The sequence below is a fragment of the Theropithecus gelada genome, chromosome 3, assembly GCF_003255815.1.
Source record: "Theropithecus gelada isolate Dixy chromosome 3, Tgel_1.0, whole genome shotgun sequence".
NCBI classification, from domain to species: domain Eukaryota; kingdom Metazoa; phylum Chordata; class Mammalia; order Primates; family Cercopithecidae; genus Theropithecus; species Theropithecus gelada.
In genome coordinates this window covers 29,067,447-29,086,245 of record NC_037670.1, presented here as the reverse complement: position 1 = coordinate 29,086,245, position 18,799 = coordinate 29,067,447, and the positions used below count along the sequence as shown (strand labels likewise).

General features: G+C 40.5%; 1 protein-coding gene across 8 annotated transcripts in view; it reads left to right on the top strand.

Moving 5' to 3' along the window:
- ITSN1 (intersectin 1) overlaps positions 1–18,799 on the top strand; it is a 243,151-nt gene that overhangs the window by 76,310 nt on the left and 148,042 nt on the right. For all 8 annotated transcript variants that reach the window (XM_025378049.1, XM_025378046.1, XM_025378047.1 and 5 more), the window contains 2 exons: positions 638–701; positions 12,734–12,891. In XM_025378049.1, the coding sequence (XP_025233834.1) occupies positions 638–701; positions 12,734–12,891 (222 nt within the window). The remainder of the gene's footprint in view (positions 1–637; positions 702–12,733; positions 12,892–18,799) is intronic.

Here is an 18,799-nt window from a genome sequence, read left to right as displayed (position 1 = left end):
CAATGGCTTGATCTCGGCTCACTGCAACCTCTGCCTCCCAGTTTCAAACAATTCTCCTGCCTCAACCTCCCAAGTAGTTGGGATTACAGGCACCCACTACCACGCCTAGCTTATTTTTTGTATTTTTGGTAGAGATGGGGCTTCACCATGTTGGCCAAGCTGGTCTTGAACTCCTGACCTCAGGTGTGGTTCTTAATCATTGTTATTTATTCTCCGTAAATATATCAGAAGTACCCAGAATTTGGAGTATAGGTATTGGGAATGGCAAATAACTTTTTTTATAAAGTGAAAGTATGGGTCATCAATGTCCTAAGGATTCCTATAAATGTGCTTTTGCACAGTGGGTAGCTATTCATCCTTAGTTAATAGCAGATTAATTAAAGTGGAAAATCTATGCTGGGAAATGGTAGGCCTTTATTGAGATGATTTTTTTTAATCCTAAAGTTAGTGCTGATGGATTGTTTTACTGTTGCCTTTGGGCTTATCCTTGGACTTTTATAATGCACTCAACTCAGTATTTATAGTATTACCAGCCTCTTTTTAAATTTCGTGATTTTGCTGTTAGAGGATTTCTGTTAGCTGTTGGAATTTTTTTTTTTTTTTTTTTTTCCTGAAACTTTTTCCGTTTAATTTACAGGTGATCAAGCTAGAAACTTTTTTTTTCAATCTGGGTTACCTCAACCTGTTTTAGCACAGATATGGTAAGTTGGAATTTTACATAAGCATAAGGCAAAATAAAATTATCATTTAGTTCTATATGTTAATATGATTTCTTATGTTTTAAAAGGAGAACATGTATTTCTAGCCTGAAATATCTTGTTACTTCTTACCAGAGAATGATGTCTGAAAAGTGTCTTTCTCATATGGAACTAAAACAAAACAAAAAAAGTGGTGATATTTGAATGACAACACTGTCAAAAAGTTGAATTTCCATGGAGACCTCTAAATTTTGGTGTTCCTTCACCAGTTAGTTTTGGCTTCATCCATATCACCCATATTTATTTGAATGTCCCACATTTCTTGCTTTATAATGGAATGATTTTTTATCTTTCATTGACTGAAGAATAAAGGGTAAAGAAAATATTAGAGTTAATGCATGGTGAATCCATAATAAATAGATAATATTGAATTCTTCGACTATCACAAATAGGTATTCAATCTTTTAAGCCACAGGAAATACAGAGAGTATAATAAAAAGGGTGGCAAATACAGGTTTGGATTCTAGGCTCATGGCTTTGGAGAGCAATGCTGAATTCTGTTGTCCTCTAAGATGTCTCATTTTTTCACCAAGGGTGCTGAATACTTCACTTCCCTGAGTTAATTAGTGATGTGAAGGCAGCTCGCTGTGAAGAAAGAGCATGTGATTTGTAGTCTACACCTGAGTTTGAATCCCAGATGTACCATGTTCAGTATGTCTGATTTGGAGATACAGTTACCCTCTTTTACCTCAGTTTTCTAATCTAGAAAATAGGAATGCTTATAGTTTATGAAAGTTGTTGAGAAGATTCCAGAAAAAGCAAGGACTTATTGTGGCTCCTGTCACATAATAGACCCTCAAAATAAAACCCAAAAAGCTATCATCTCCAGGGACTGGGTATTCTACATAACTAAATTTTCCAGCTGATTACTTCGTCCTCTTAAATGACCAAACTTTTACATTTATAATCTTATAGAAATTAATAAAGGTTGATAGAGCTTTGTGTTTCTTTTAAGCACAGTCTACAGAACACAGTCTAAGCTTTTCTTGATGAAATGTCATCATTATGAAAATCAGTTACTCGTCCTGAAATAGCAAAACTTTCACGGTACATATATATATATATATGTGTGTGTGTGTGTGTGTATTTGGATATATTTGAATTGAAACGAAATGATACCAGATCCGTGTGCTTTTTTTGGGTGTCCGCTTTATTTTCTTTTTCCTGGTTGTCAGCATATTGGCCGCCAGACTGTCTCTAAACTAGTGTGCTTGCTCCTCTGAAGCCATTCTGATTCTAACTTCTGATCTATTAGAGCTGAAAAATCAGATAACCAAGCGGTTTTGGAATTACAGTTTAAGTAAAGTAAAAGGCTCAGATGAAGAAACAGCCTGCAAGAAAGAAGTCATGCGCAAATGAGCACAGCAGTGCTGTTCTGTCGGTTAAATGTGACAGTTTAAACACAAGACCTGTGGCACCTGTGTGAACGTAACAAGCTTCTTTTGCTTCGCACCTCATACATGATCATGTCTCACACCATCAGGACCTCTCACTGGAACCTTCTTCCCCAAACTTAACTTCCTCCACTGGATTATGCTTTTATGTTCTATTCCCAGTTTTTGAAAGTTCATTTATTCTTTCAACACTGAAAAATTATTCATCAGATATCTGCTATGGGCCAGTGACTGTTAATAGGTGCTTGGAATATAGCAATGAACAAAATAGACAGAATCCATTCTTTTATTGAAACTACAGTCTAGTGGAGGAAGACAATAACAACACAAAAATTGTCACATGGTGGTAAGTGTGATGGAGTAAAACAAAATACACTCTAATGAATTTCATTTTTTTTCTTCTGTTTTTTGTAGAGATGGGATCTTGCTATGTTGTCCATGTTGGTCTCGAACTCCTGGACTCAGGCCATCTTCCTGCCTTTGCCTCCCAAAGTGCTGGGATTATAGGTGTGGCCACCATGCCTGGCAGAGACAACTGTCTTAATTGAAAAAAGTGACATTTGGCTGGGTGTGGTGGCCCACTTCTGTAATCCCAATGCTTTGGGAGGCCAAGGTAGGAGCATTGCTTGAGCCCAGGAGTTTGAGACCAACCTGGGCAACATAACGAGCCCTTATCTTTAAAAAAATTAGGGAGGCCGAGACGGGCGGATCACGAGGTCAGGAGATCGAGACCATCCTGGCTAACACGGTGAAACCCCGTCTCTACTAAAAAATACAAAAAACTAGCCGGGCGAGGTGGCGGGCGCCTGTAGTCCCAGCTACTCGGGAGGCTGAGGCAGGAGAATGGCGTAAACCCGGGAGGCGGAGCTTGCAGTGAGCTGAGATCCAGCCACTGCACTCCAGCCTGGGCGACAGAGCCAGACTCCATCTCAAAAAAAAAAAAAAAAAAAAAAAAAAAAAATTAAAAAAATTTAAAAAAATTTTTTTTTTTTTTTTTTTTGGAGACGGAGTTTTGCTCTTGTTGTCCAGGCTAGATTGCAATGGCACGATCTTGGCTCACTGCAATCTCCGCCTCCCAGCTTCAAGCGATTCTCCTGCCTCAGCCTCCTGAGTAGCTGGGATTACAGGCCTGCACCACCACACATGGCTAATTTTGGTATTTTTAGTAGAGACGGGATTTCACCATGTTAGTCATGCTGGTCTTGAACTCCTGACCTTGTGATCTGCCCACCTCGACCTCCCAAAGTGCCGGAATTACAGGCGTGAGCCACTGTGCCTGGCCAAAAAAAAAAAATTTTTTTAAAAATTAGCTGGGCATTGTGCATGCCTGTAGTCTTAGCTGCTAGGGAGGCTGAAGCGGGAGGATTGCTTGAGCCCTGGAGTTCGAGGCTGCAGTCAGCTATGATTGTGCCTTCTAGCCTGGGTGACAGAGCAAGACCTTGTCTCTAAAAAATAAAAACAGTTGTCTTAACTTTCTAAAGTATTTTTACCTGAGTGGCCCAAAGTCAAGTTTTTATAGTGACCATTTTTATTAATTAAAGATGGTAATTTGGCAATCTTAGATTGAATCAATTAATCTTTAATTTTTTTCTTATGTTTTGCTAAATAAGTTTGTGATGGCATATTTTACTATCAAAAAATGTCTGTAACTCTCTTTTTCCCAAAAGAAGTACCTTTGAAAAGTCATTGGAAATTTCATGAACCACTGATATCCTGCCCAGATGATGGAATAATGCAGTGCAAAGTATGAGTTTAGCAAAATCTGTCTTTCAACTAAGCTGACTGATACTTACTCACATAGTAACCCTGGGCAGTACTTGATCTTTTAAAGCCTAGGGGGTTTTTTTATTTGTTTTTTTGTGTTTATATTTTGAGACGGAGTCTTGCTCTGTCGCCCAGGCTGTAGTGCAATGGCATGAACTTAGCTCACTGCAACCTCTGCCTCCCAGGTTCAAGTGATTCTCCTACCTCAGCCTCCCAAGTAGCTGGGATTATAGGTGCCCACCACCATGCCCGCCTAATTTTTGTATTTTTAGTAGAGACAGGGTTTCACCATGTTAGCTAGCCTGGTCTCAACCCCCTGACCTGAAGTGATCTGCTTGCCTCGGCCTCCCAAAGTGCTGGAATTACAGGCGTGACCCACCACAGCCGGCCAAACCTAGGTTTTTAAAATTGCAACTAATAATAGCTGATCTAAAGAAGCAGCCCTCCCAAACCCCGTACTATTCTTATGTTCTTCTGTGATTTTTCTGGTAGGGTCCCAGGGTAAGTCCTTACTCCTTTTAGTAGAGAGAGTAATGGGTTTGACTCTGAAGTTTTAGGCAGTCCTTGTGTCAGTCATCTGGGGAAGAAGATAATTTTTTGCTTTTTTGTTTGTTTTTGAGACAGGGTCTTACTCTGTCACCCAGGCTGGAGTGCAGTGGCATGATCATAGCTCACTGCAACCTCAACCTTCTGGGCTCAAACAGTCCTCCCACCTCCGCCTCCTGAGTAGCTGAGACTACAGGCATGCACTACCAGGCCTGGCTAATTTTTGCATTTTATGTGGAGATGGGGTTTTGCCATGTTGCCCAGGCTGGTCTTGAACTCCTAGACTAAAGCAGTCTGCCCGCCTCAGCCTCCCAAAGTGCTGGGATTATAGGCATTAGCCACCGCATTCAGCAAAGAAGAGAAGTTTGGATTGAGAATTGGAAACTGTCTGGTTTCTCTCTGAGCTTTACTTACTTTGTTCTGGAATTTGTTGCAAATATTTGAGTGATATGAACTGATGGACAGTATATGTTAGAAACCTTTATTATGTTTTATTTCTGTGTAGAAAATATATTCCAGTTAACTAATTTGTGAACTTTTGAACTGTAATCTGTTAATGCTTTGGGGACTCCTTGTCTCTCCTAGCTGATTTCCAATTAAGAATATAAGAAAACCTTAATTCTCAGAGGATGGAGTCAAGTCAGTTGTGTGTAATGCCAAATTATAACTGTGGCCAAAGATGATACATCTTCCTAGAAATTGTCTTATTAATAAGGAGCTGGAAGGAGGTTGGCAGATATCCTTTTGGCAATTGAAGTGCTTAGAATTTTTCCAACCTTGCTGTGATGTGGAGGGGAGGAGAATAAAGCAGTGGGAATAGACAAGAGCCAGAAGGTACAGGAAGGAAAAAGAGACAGTGGTAAAGAGGCTGGATGAGGGCTCTGGAATCTGAGACGGAGGGCCAGCAGAAATGGAGAGAAAAGAGGGAGCAAGGGAGCACTACCTGGAAATGGGCCCTGAGAGGAAAGAAGGGAACCACACACATGAAGGCAAGGATTAGATCAACTTTATGATCTGGTTCAGAATGGGTGGGTCAGAGCAAACAGCCATATATTAATAGTTTGTACTTAAGACACTCCTGAGTATGTGTCAGAAGGGCCTTCAACCCCAACAAGATCAATTTGCTAAACTCAATACAAAAAAAAAGAAAAAAGAATAAGGCATCCTGGACTCTTGATCCCCTCTCCTCCATCCCTCGTTCCTGAGCCTTTGCCATCTCAGTAGTTCATGGCATTGAACTAAGATGACGTCTTAGTTACCAGGCTGCCCAAACCAACACCTGGGCACCACACTTGATTTCTCTCTTTTCTTCGCCCTGCACACCCAATCCATCAACATTACTGCATTTACCAACTTTATCCCCAGTCTGGCCACTTCTTTCCTACTGCTACCATCCTAACCTGTCATCTCACCTGGGCCCACTGTTCAAGCATGTGGACTGGATTCTCTCTTTCACACTTGCCCCTTTAGATTCTAGTCTCCAAACAGCAACTGGAAAAACTTTTTTTTTTTTTTTTGAGACAAAGTCTCACTCTGTAGCCCAGGCTGGGCAGTGGTGCAATCTGGGCTCACTGCAACCTCCGTCTCCCGGGTCCAAGTGATTCTTCTGCATCAGCACCTTGAGTAACTGGGATTACAGGTGCACACTACCACGCCCGGCTAATTTTTGTATTTTTAGTAGAGACGGGGTTTCACTACGTTGGCCAGGCTGGGCTTGAGCTCCTGACCTCAGATGATCCACCCGCCTCAGCCTCCCACAGTGCTGGGATTATAGGCATGAGCCACCGCGTCCGCCAGGAATAATCTTTTGAGGAGTGCAGTGGTGCGATCTCGGCTTACTGCAACCTCTGCCTCCCAGGTTGAAGCAATTCTCCTGCCTCAGCCTCCCGAGTTGCTGGGACTACAGGTGCGCACCACCATGCCCAGCTAATTTTTGTATTTTCAGTAGCGGGGTTTCACCATGTTGGACAGGATGGTCTGGATCTCGTGACCTCGTGATCCGCCCACCTCAGTCTCCCAAAGTGCTGGGATTACGGGCTTGAGCCATCCTGCCCAGCCTTCTTCCTGTTCTTTAAATGGGCCAGGCTTCTCCTTGCCTCGGGGTCATTGTACTTAGTGTTTCCTCTTCCTATAATTCAGTTGCTGTAGTTCCTCACATCACAGGTTCATTGCCTTTCAGGTTTCAGTTCATATGTCACCTCCCCAAAGTGGCATTCCGTGACCAACTAGTCTGAAGTGGTCCCCTCTGCCCACCTCTTCCCTTTACCTTGGTAGCACTTATCACCACGTAGAGTAATCTGGTTTGTTCTCATTAGTTCTACTTGCACTAAATTATAAGCTCTGTGGTGGCAGGAACTGTGTCTTTTTCATAAATGTAACCCCAATTTCCAGATAGATGCCCACCCCCCTCCCCCCAATAATTGGTTTTTGAATGAATGAGAATGAATGTTTGACGAAGCTGGTTTAGTTTGTGCTGCTGCTGGGTCTCACTTCCAGCCCAGGTGGCCGCAGGTGAGAGATGAGCAGCCTGAGGCCAGCCTTTGTGGATGAGCTAGGCTCTTAAAGGAATCTATAGATGCCAACACTGCGGGGAATGAGGTAGGGCAAGAGGAGCCTGGCCTTATCCCTTCATCCTGTAACACACACACAGTAGTTTCAGAGTTGTTACATTCACCTCCACTGCAAACAACAAATTTAGGCCTGATGCTGTGGCTCATGCCTGTAATCCCAGCATTTGGGAGGCTGAGGCAGGAGGATCACTTGAGCCCAGGAGTTTGAGACCTGCCTGGGCAACATAGTGAGACCCCATCTCTACTTAAAAAAAAAAAAATTATCCATGTGTGGTGGCGCATGCCTGTAGTCTCAGCTACTCAGAGGATGGGGTGGGAGGATCACTTGAGCCAAGGATTCAAGCCTGCATTGAGCTATGATCATGCCACTGTACTCCAGCCAGGACGACAGAGTGAGACCCTGTCTCAAACAAGCAAACGAAAACAACGAACCTAGTAAGTAGTGTAAACCAAAAAGTATCTGAGACAAGAGATCTCAATCAGTTTAGGAGTTTATTTTGCCAAAGTTAAGGACATGCCAGCAGGAAATAAGCACAGAATCACAGAAACAGTCTGTACCTTTGTCCAACGATGATTTTGATGGCTTCAGTATTTAAAGGGAACAGGTAGGCTGGAGGGCAAAGAGGGAGGATATGGTAATCCATATGTTGCCAGAGAAAAGGAGCAGGCAGGGGAATAGTCAGTTAGGTAATAGTAAATCAATAAAGTGCTCAGTAAGTCGTCACTTTACATAAGATAAAATGGAACATAAAGTAGCCACCTGTAGAGATATTTGACCTTTTATTTGTAGCTCTCTGCTTAGGAACAAAAGGAATGACAGCTTCTTGCATGACTCAGCTTTCAGCTTGCTTTTCTATCTTTTGCATAGTGAATTGGAGTCCTGAGTGTTTCTTTTCCTTTCACAGTAGAATTCAAGATTACTTTGTAGTTCCTTTTGTTTTTAAACAGAGGACATATAAAGTGCTATGTGAAGTTAGTTGGACTAGGCTTTTTTTTCCACCTCGTAGGTGGATATGTTACTTATTTATAATATCATTAGGTTTATTTTCATTTTTATTTAATTTAGATATCACTCCTCATCTTTGTGGACTTCATTTATTATTTAAATACATAACAGATTTAAAAGGTTCTAAAAGCCAAAACTCAACCAAAAGGTGTGCTCAGACAATGTCACTCCCTCTTCTATCCCTGTACCCTGTTCCTACCCATTGTATTAGTTTCCTGTTACCCTTCATTTGTTTATTTTTGTTGGAAAAAGGCAGGTACATAATGTATATAATGTGTATGTATTCATATTTAAATTACTTCCCTTCCTCCTTACCTTAAGGTAACCTACTATAAATGCTCTTTGTTCTTTTCTTTTCTTTTTTTTTTTTTTTTGAGATGGAGTCTCGCTCTGTCACCCAGGCTGGAGGTGCGATCTTAGGTCACTGCAACCTCTGTCTCCCAGGTTCAAGCAACTTTCCTGCCTCAGCCTCCCAAGTAGCTGGGACTACAGGCACCTGCATGCCCAGCCAATTTTTGTGTTTTTAGTAGAGACAGGGTTTCACCTTGTTGATCAGACTGGTCTCGAACTCCTGACCTCAGGGGATCCACCTGCCTCAGTCTCCCAAAGTGCTGGGATTACAGGCATGATCCACCGCGCCCAGCTGTAACTACCATATTTCCATAAATTTCTTAGAGTTTTCATTACCAGGGATTCCCCACAGTTATGTTTATTGAGAAAAGCATTTTTTGAGTATCACGACATTTTCAACCAAATGTTGAGATTATGGTGTGTGGTTTAAAGTCAAGTCCCTAAAACCTCATGATTAAATTTCTTCTCCTCACCCATGGAAACACTTCTGTAGGATGCCTTTAGAGTCTAATTAAGCCATTACCTAAAGTCTTCTCCCCTAACCTACTCATCGTCCCACATTGGATATTCCTGTTTCTCACCATAGATCATATTGGGCAGTGGTGTGGGGAATAGGAAGTGGGCACCTGCCTGACTGATTGATTGGTTTTAGTATGCATGTTGATGTTGATTTTGATTAATGGAAACTCTTCCCCGCCAAACCATTTTAAACAATTGCGTATATTTTTAAAAACTACTTAGCAAAAGAAGGAAGTTCACCATTTCATTTACTTAATTTCCTTTATAAAACCTGAAAGGTAGTACAAAAATAAAGCAACTAGAAACCAGTTTCAATTATGAACATAGATGCAAAAAAAATCAAAATCTTAGCAATTAGAATTTCACAATGTGTGAAAAGAATACACCATGACCAACTTTATGCCAGAGGTGCAAGATTGGTTTAGAGTCAGTCGAAAAATTCTGTCAACATTAGTCATTATTTCAGCAGAAAAAAGGAAGAAGAAAACTTGTGATTGAATCAGTAATTACAGATTAGACACCTGATGAAAAATACAGTAACCATTTCTAATAAGTAGAAAGGAAACTACTTAAATATGTGAGACTACTATCCATGAAAAGAGTCAAACTCTGTAAAATATTTGAAAAGGTTTATTCCGAGCCAAATATGGTGACCAATGGCCTGTGACACAGCCCTCAGGAGATCCTGAGACCATTTGCCCGAGGTGGTTGGTATATAACGTGGTTTTATACATTTTAGGGAGACGTAAGACATCAATCAATATATGTAAAATGTACATTATTTCAGTCTGGAACAATGGGACAACTGGAAGCAGAGGCTTCCAGGTCATAGGTGGATTCAAGATTTTTTAATTGGCATTTCATTGAAAGAGTTATTATCTAAAGAGCTGGAATCAACAGAAAGGAATGTGTGGGTTATCATAAGTGGTTTTGGAGAACAAAGTTTTGTCATGCAGGTGAAGCCTCTGGGTAGTAGACTTCAGAGAAAATAGATGGTAAGTATTTCTTATCAGACTTTAAGAGCTTCCTTTATCAGTCTTAAGGCCTGTGTTGATGCTAATGCTGGTCATCTGGGCCTGAAATCCAAAAGGGAGGAGGGTATAATGAGGCATGTCCGACTTCCTCTTCCTGTCATAGCTTGAACTAGTTTTTCAGGTTAACTTTGGAATGCCCTTGGCTGAGATGAGGGGTCTGTGCAGATGGTGGGGGGCTCAAAATTTTGTTTTTAGTTTACATTATTTTCCAGAAATCACTACCAACTGTCACTCTAAACAATGAACTCTATTAACTGTTAGCTCTAGTAAATCTACTGTTTCATTTAAACTCAGAACTGAGCAAGAACGCATTCAGTAATGTCTTAGAGGCTGTAAAACCAATAAAAAAGATTAGCCTAAATATTGGAAAAGAAAGATAATGCTCATTTTTTTCTAGTTATGTGATTGTATACTTAGTACACCCAAGAGATTTTAGTTTTAAAACATTAGTAAGACTTGTAGGAGTCTGGTAGGATAGCTGAATGCAACCTAAATAATTTTTTAAAATAAAAAATGTTTCTATGCTTGAAATAAGCACCTAAAAAATGGAAATGGGGGGAATGTTTCATCTAAAATCTGGCAAAAATGATAAAATTCTTCAGAATACATTTAGCAAGAAAAGCATATTATATGAAAAAAGTGATACAATTTTATTAAAGGAAATATTAGTATATTTGAACAACTGGAAAGATTCTCTTTTCTTTGGTTGGGTAAACTATTGGTGCAAAAGCAATTGCGGTTTAATCAGTTCTCCAAAAATCCCCTTCTAAGGCAGTTTTTGGATCCCAGTAGGGTTGTTTGTATAATAGGTAAAATGGTCTAAATGTTCATAGGAAAATAGACATCCATGAATAACCAAGGGAAAAAGAAAAACCTTCCCAGACCTTCCCGGATCACAATATGCTAGAGAGCCAGTGTGATCAAATCATTGTAATATCGACCTGGAAATTGTTCAGTCAGAACAGATAGTCCAGAAATAGTTCTCACTTCATATGAACATTTGATACATGATGAAAATGTATATTAGTTTAGTGAGAAGAAGAGGGATTAATTAATAAATATTAGTGGGAAAGCTAGGAATCCATGTAGAAGAATATGACTGGACCCTGGAATAACTACCCCACCCCCACACACGATTACTGGTTTAAGGATTGAAATGAAATAAAATAATACGATGTTAGAAAATCAAGGACTAAAAACCTTCTAATCATATGATAAAAGAAATATTTTATATATGAAAATTTAGAATTTCTATGCCATAAATATACATAAATCAGATAATGAATTTTTAAAAATCTTTTGGCGGTCAGCAGATAATTTGTGATACACTACGAGCTCTTATAAACTAACAACAAAAAGACATGCAGTATACAGAAAATTTGGCAAAGGATTTGAATAAGCAGTTCATAGAAGTGCAAATCCAAATGGCCACAAAATACAGAAAAGTGATGCTTAAATTCCCAAGTAGTGAGAAGAGTTCAGATTCTGAATTCATTGCTGAGGGGCCCATGACTACAGGAGAATGGGGAACTCCTATCTGAGGCAAAAAGAAGGTTTCTGCAACCACAGAACTTCATTTCCTGCGTTATGATCTTTATTTTCTAAAATGTGCCGACTTTTACAGTTTTGATCACTTTTAGAGATTTTTTGATCTTTGTCTTATGCCATGCTTTTTATTGTGTTACATGTTTTCTTTCTTTGAGTTAATTCCAGCTATGCAGAATTATTTTCTGTGTAACTTAATTTTCTTTTGTGAACACTGTCTGGATATGGCTCAGTCTAAACGATTGCTTATCGTGGTATTTTAATTGAACTGTCTTATTTAGATCTTTCAAATACTTTTTTTTGTAACATTGGTTTAAAAAATCTTCATGCTTTTAATATCTGGATTAAAATAAATAAAATCTGAATAAAACTTTTTTATGCAGAAGAGCTTAAGTCATGAATATGCACAGTTTTGATGATATAATGTAGTTTCCAGTTACCAGGACAAACTTTTGCTTACTTGATCTTAGCCAAAAGGCCGAGAAGCAATTCCTTTTACTTACTCTTCTTTGAGAAAGTACTTTACATTAAAGCTCATGGTAGGCTGCATTGGACCATATGTATTTGAGTACCATTTTCAGATAGCAAACACATTTTGTAAGCTGAGTTACAAAATTGTTGAGTGATAAGGGGCACAATTCTAAAGAAAAGTTAGTTTCAAGAGCTTTAGAGGTTTCGTAGCATTATAGTTGAGTAATCCTAGCATAGCATAAGTAGGTAGCATAGCGTACTGTGTCATGTTCCCACATTGAAGTTTGTAGAGCTCTCTACAAAGAATGCAGTCTGAGTATCTCTAGCAATATGAACATTCTCTGTTTCTAAATCTTTTTCTTTTCTAATAGCTTTATTGTGAAATAATTCACATAATAAAATTTACTCATTTGAAGTGTCTAATTCATTGGTTTTAGTTTATTCACAGAGTTGTGCAACAGTCACTGTTAGCTAATTTTAGAATGTTTTCATCACTTCAGAAAGAAACCCCTTTTGATATCTAAAGTACATATCCTCACACTGAGGCTGAAAATTATCTGCTAAAGTGGCAGAGTGACAGATATTTTATGTTTGTATAAAACATGGCGAGTATTTACATGCTATTCCCCATAGCTTGGTAAGCAGTTATGGTTTCTGTTGTTCTCTCTAGGGGTAAGAGTGCTAATTATTTTGTTTTCGTATTGGTGAGAGTGGTGGTTTTGGAAAGGTTCTTTTATGGTCACAGTTGTTCTCAGGCCATGCTGTTGGTTTGCAGGGCACTAGCTGACATGAATAATGATGGAAGAATGGATCAAGTGGAGTTTTCCATAGCTATGAAACTTATCAAACTGAAGCTACAAGGATATCAACTACCCTCTGCACTTCCCCCTGTCATGAAACAGCAACCAGCTATTTCTAGCGCACCAGCATTTGGTAAGTCTGAAAATGAATTGGTTTCTATGTTTTCTTGTATATTTTAAAAATAAATGTTTTCCTTTTTTTCCCTCTCAGTTTATAACATTATGAAATTCTAGGAGGTAATTCTGTCTGAAAAATGATGGCCCCCTGCAGGAAGGTAGTGCTGGGGAGAAGAAGGAGCATGTTCACGTTTTAACCCTAGGATGTACAGTAATCAAAATGAAAGCAGAGATGCAGGCTGTCAGTCAGGGGAAAAGGAACAAACTTACAGTCTGCTGCTGCGACTTCTGGGTTTTTTTTTTGTTGTTCTTCCATTGATCCTTCTTCCTTTTGGTTTTTGGTTTCCATAATGTCTGTTTCTCCTTGTGCATAAACAATTCCTTTGGATTATGGCATCTAGAAATACATATTTTGAATCACAGTATTGAGTCACTTGGCCACATTAAATTCTTTCTTAGAACAAAATGGGATAGAGAAAAATAAACATTGTTATCCTGATTAAAAACCTAATTCCAGCCAGGCGTGGTGGCTTACGCCTGTAATCCCAGCACTTTGGGAGGCTGAGGCAGGTGGATCACCTGAGGTCAGGAGTTCGAGACCAGCCTGGTCAACGTGGCGAAACCCTATCTTACCGAAAAATATAAAAAAATTAGCCAGGTGTGGTGGTGCACACCTGTAATCCCAGCTACTCAGGAGGCTGAGGCAGGAGAACCTGGGAGGCGGAGGCTGCAGTGAGCCAAGACTGCGCCACTGTACTCTAGCCTGGGCGACAGAGCGAGACTCCATCTCAAAACAAACAAACATGATTCCATAAAAAAGTATCTTTCAAGCAGGTATTTTTCTTATAAGTTAATTGGTTAATTAGTTGACTGAGATCAGTAGTTCTGATTTCTGTTCTCGTTCTAGATTTAATTATTTAGGTTGATTTGAAGATCACAGTAATCAAATCTAACATCTGATTCATGGGGAGATTGTTTAACAGTTTAAAATAAAACATGAAAATTGTGGCTAGAGTTTCTTTTCATCTCTTCATCCTTAAATAGCTGATGATAGGTGATAAAGTGAAATAGATTTGGGAGGGGGCAGTCAGCAGTAATTCAGGGTGTCTCTGATACAATTCACGATAAGCTAAGATACAGAAATACTCTGGTTTTACTTATTAGATTTCCTATTAAAAACAATGTATTGCCTTTCTTTTAGTAAGTTTTAGCCGCAAGGCTGGTTTTTGTAAGGGGAAAGGTTTTGGAAAGATTTTTAGGCAAATAGGATAGTGGTCCAAAAAAAGAAAGAAAAATCTTTCTTTTGCCTTTGTGTGAGCAAAGGCGAGGAAGAGCAGAAGTGAACACTGCAGCAGCCTCCACATGACTGGGGCCGTTGTTTGTCTTGTCCAGTGTGTGCTCCCAATGTTTAGCCTTTAGTTAGCCAGCTAATTTAAGTGGAACTCGCTCTGAATCCCTGAAGGTCTCTGTAGCCAATCTTTGGTCAGGACCCAGGTGTTAAAATCGTTAAAGGGTGTTTGGGGTCAAACACAGTGGCTCATGCCTGTAATCCTAACACTTTGGGAGGCCAAAGCAGGAGGATTGCTTGATCCCAGGTGTTTGAGACCAGCCTGGCAACATAACAAGGCCTCGTTGCTACTGAAAATTTAACAATTAACCAGGCACAGTGGTGGGTGCCTATCGTCCCAGCCACTTGGGGAGCCGAGGCAGGAGGATCAGTTGAGCACAAGAGGTGAGCCAAGATCACACTACTGCACCCCAGCCTGGGTGACAAAGTGATACCCTGTCTAAAACAAAACAAAACAAAACAATGGTATTTGGTTTTCTGTTGGCTTTCTTCCAGTGCTGCAAGAAGAAATCTCATAGTGGAGAAAAGGTCAGATGACTAGAGGCATCCCATTTCTTCTTTTTCACTCAAACCTGGGGGTCAGTAATTTTCCTGTACCATTTAATTTGTTTTCTCTTATTCCATTCTGCCATCAGAATTTCAGTTGTGGAGCTATTGCTGATTTAGTTTCAGGAGGTTGTGACCTTACTGCTGAGAAAGTTTTACAGTCGTTAAGTAACCTGCTGCTGTTAGGAAGGGAACCTGCCAGGATTTCTGACCTGATACTCTGCCAAGCAGCCCATCACTCTTCCCCCCAGACTTCTCCCTGCCTTTCCTCACCTCGTTCTCATCACATCGATGTTCTCGGTAAATGATTTTGATGAGGCTAATCCATGAAAGATGTCAGGACATAGGAGAAGTTACTAGTACATGATTTTGATCAAGTTTGCCCAAGTTTACTTAAGTATTTTCTAGTTCCACCTCTCAGCTCAATCTAGGGTAATATAAATAAATATGTATATATGTGTGTGTGTGTATATATATATAGTTCGTTCAGCCACTTGAGAATAAAATAATTTATTACTATTGTCATTGTTTTCTTTCTTTTCTTGCCCTTGCCCTTCCCTCCCCTCTCCTCCCCTCCCCTCTCCTTTCTTTTTTTGAGACAGACTCTCACACAGTCGCCCAGGCTGGAGTGCAGTGGTATGATCTCAGCTCACTGCAACCTCTGCCTCCCAGGTTCAAGCAGTTCTCCTGTCTCAGCCTCCTGATTAGCTGGGATTACAGGCACGAGCCATAATACCCAGCTAATTTTTGTATTTTTAGTAGAGAGAGGGTTTTACCATGTTAGTCACGCTGGTCTTGAACTCCACCCCCTCAGCCTCCCAAAGTGTTGGGATTACAGGTGTGAGGCACTGCACCTGGCCTGCTTTCTAATTAATATTTAAAATTATTGGTCAGGTGTGGTGGCTCATACCTGTAATCTCAGCACTTCGGGAGGCCGAGGTGGGCAGATCGCTTGAGCTCAGGAGTTTGAGACCAACCTGGGCAACGTGGCAAAACCCCATCTCTACAAAAAATTCAAAAATTATCTGGGTATGGTGGTGTGTGCCTGTAGTCCTAACTGCTTGGGAGGCTGAGGCGGGAGGATGGCTTGAGCCCAGGAGGTGGAGGTTGCAGTGAGCCGAGATTGTACCACTGCACTCCAGCCTGGGTAACAGAGCCAGACCCTATCTCAAAAAACAAAACAAAAATCTGACTCTGCATTTCCTTGCCCTTATATATAGTATGTGCCTTCACTTGTATTATTTGATCACAATGAAAACTCTAAAAAGTATGCATAATGTATTAGCCCTGTTATATAAATGAGGGAAGTGAGATTCTCAGAAATTGAACATTTTGCTTAAGGCCGTATTTCTAACAAAGGAGGTAGAACCTGTCCAAAACTCCCTTTATCTAAAGGCTTTAGGTTTTCTTTTTTTTTTTTTTTTAATCTTAGCTCACTGCAACCTCCGCCTCCCAGGTTCAAGCAATTCTCCTGCCTCAGCCTCCCGAGTAGCTGGGATTACAGGCGCCCACCATCACACCCGGCCAATTTTTGTATTTTTAGTAGAGCCAGGGTTTCACCATCTTGCCCAGGCTGGTCTTGAACTCCTGACCTTGTGATCCACCCGCCTTGGCCTCCCAAAGTCCTGGCTTTACCGCCCGGCTGGCTTTAGATGTTTTAAAATTACCTTCTCCTTGCCTTCATTATCACCAAACTAACTGGGTGACATGGTGTGTCACTCTTCCATGGTTCCTTGTCTGGTTTTTTGTTTTGAGACAGGGTCTCACTCTGTTGCCCAGACTAGAGTGCAGTGGCACGATCATAGCTCACTGCAGCTCCCAACTCCTAGGCTCAAGCGTTCGTCCTGCTTCAGCCTCCTGTGTAGCTGGGACTACAGGCATGCACCACCACACTGAAGTAATTTAAAAAATTTTTTTGTAGATAGAGTCTTGCTCTGTTGCCCAGGCTGGTCTCAAACTCCTAATCTCAAGTAATCCTCCCATCTTGGCTTCCCAAAATACTGAGATTGCAAGATAAGCCATGGCACCCAGCCTCAGATCTTTTTTGTTGTAGTTGTTCACACACTGTAGAATTAAGGCTCAGACTGGGGTCTGAACAATGATTTTGTTCAACTCCTCTACAGAGAAGAGAGAAAAACGGGGTGCAGTGATGCTGTGACTTGCCTTAGAACACCCAGAAAATAGAATTTTTGATTCTAGGAAATTCTGTGGGTAGATTTGGTACCTTCTTTCACCAGTGTGCACTCAGCACAATTCTTTTGTTCTGGACCCAACTTATACAGGAGGAGTCTGTTTTTCTTTTGCTTGGTTTTTGTTTTGGCAGAATACATGGTTTTATTGGATTAAACCAGTGTTCTATACGCCCCTACTCAGTGTCCTAGTTGCTGGGAACATGCTGGCCAGCAAGACCTCATGGCTCCTACCGCTGTGGATCTTATTTTCAAATTGTGGGGAACAAGGAAGTAAATACTTTTAGGTGAGAATAAGTGCAATCAGTTCATTAAAACAGGGTAATAGCAGAGACAGAGAGAGAGAAATCAGTAGAACAAGATGGCCAGGTAAGAGTTCTTTGAGCAGATGACTTTTGGAACTGATGTAGATGATGAGAGCCATGTCAAGACCTAGGGGAGAAGCGTTCCAGGCTAAAGGAACTGCACTGGCAAAGGTCCTGAGGCAAAAACTAGCTTGGGGTTTGGAAGGTGTGTGAGGGACGTTGTAGTCTCCCCCTGAAGCATGGGGAGCCCATAAGGAAAAGCAAGCAAGCAACAGATTGTTTAAGCGGAAGAGTGATGCGGTTGATAGACTTACCTGTGTTATCTGAAGACTGGAATGTAGGGGACAAGAGTGGAATCCTGGAGATCAGTTAGGAGGCTTTTGCCACACGCAAGAGGCAATGATGATTTATATCTGGTGGTGATAATCAATGTGGAGGACAGATTAGATTCATTATAGCCTGTATTTTGGAGAAAAAGTAAAAAGGACTTGTCAGTAGATTGGAAATAAGAAATGAAAAAGGAGAATTAAGGCTTTTCACATGAATAACTAGATGGATGGCATAACTGTATACTGAGTTGGGAATATCAGGAAGAGGAATGGTTTTAAAGGAGAAATTAAGAGTGTTGGTGATTCTGAGAGTCCTAGTAGATTTCTGATGTTAAGGAGATGTTAAGGAGACAGGGTTGATGACATTTGACTGGACCTCAGAGGAAGTATCGATCAGCTCTGGGGCAGTTTGAATATGGAGAGCATGTCTTAGGGGCAAGCTTAGCTATAAGGAGCAGAAGGTGTAGACCCAAGCCTTGGTGTGATGTGACATTTAAAGGCCAGGCAAAAGAGAAGAAGCCAGAAACCAAGAGTGACAAAAGTGAAATGGCAGAAGATTGGTGTCCTGCTACCAAGAAAAAGTATTTCAAGAAGGAGGGAGGGCTCCATTGTTTGAGCTGCTTTTGCGAGATCTAGTAAGAATATGGCAGAACAGTGGTGATTAGATTTGATATGATGAACTTGTGAGTGACTTTGACAGACAGTTTCAAGAGAGTGATAGGGACAAAATCCTGATTAGACGCTTGGAAGAGGGGAGAGAATTTCAAGAATTAAGACTTAGCACAGTAAGAGGTGATGGCAGCCAGAATACGGCTTGTGGTAGTTGTATTTATTTAGAAAGTCATTCATTCAGAAAAGGTAGTCAGTTGTTAAAAGTCAGTTGTCTTTTTGCAGTGGCTATTTAAAGCCCAGTAGGCCAGGCACGGTGGCTCATTCCTGTAATCACAGCACTTGGAGAGGCCAAGGCTGGAGGATTGCTTGAGGCTCCTAGTTCAAGACCAGCCTGGGCAACATAGCGAGATCCTATTTCTATTTTTTTTTAATGTAAGTAGATAGATAGGTAGCTAATAAATTTTTCCATTTCTGTAAAAAGGAAAAATTATTTTGTAAGAGAAGATTTTTAACAAATTTGGAAGCTTAAAAGATGCTTTTACCAGTCTGATGATTAAACAGTATTTTTTTTTTTTTTTTTTTTTTTTTTTTTTTT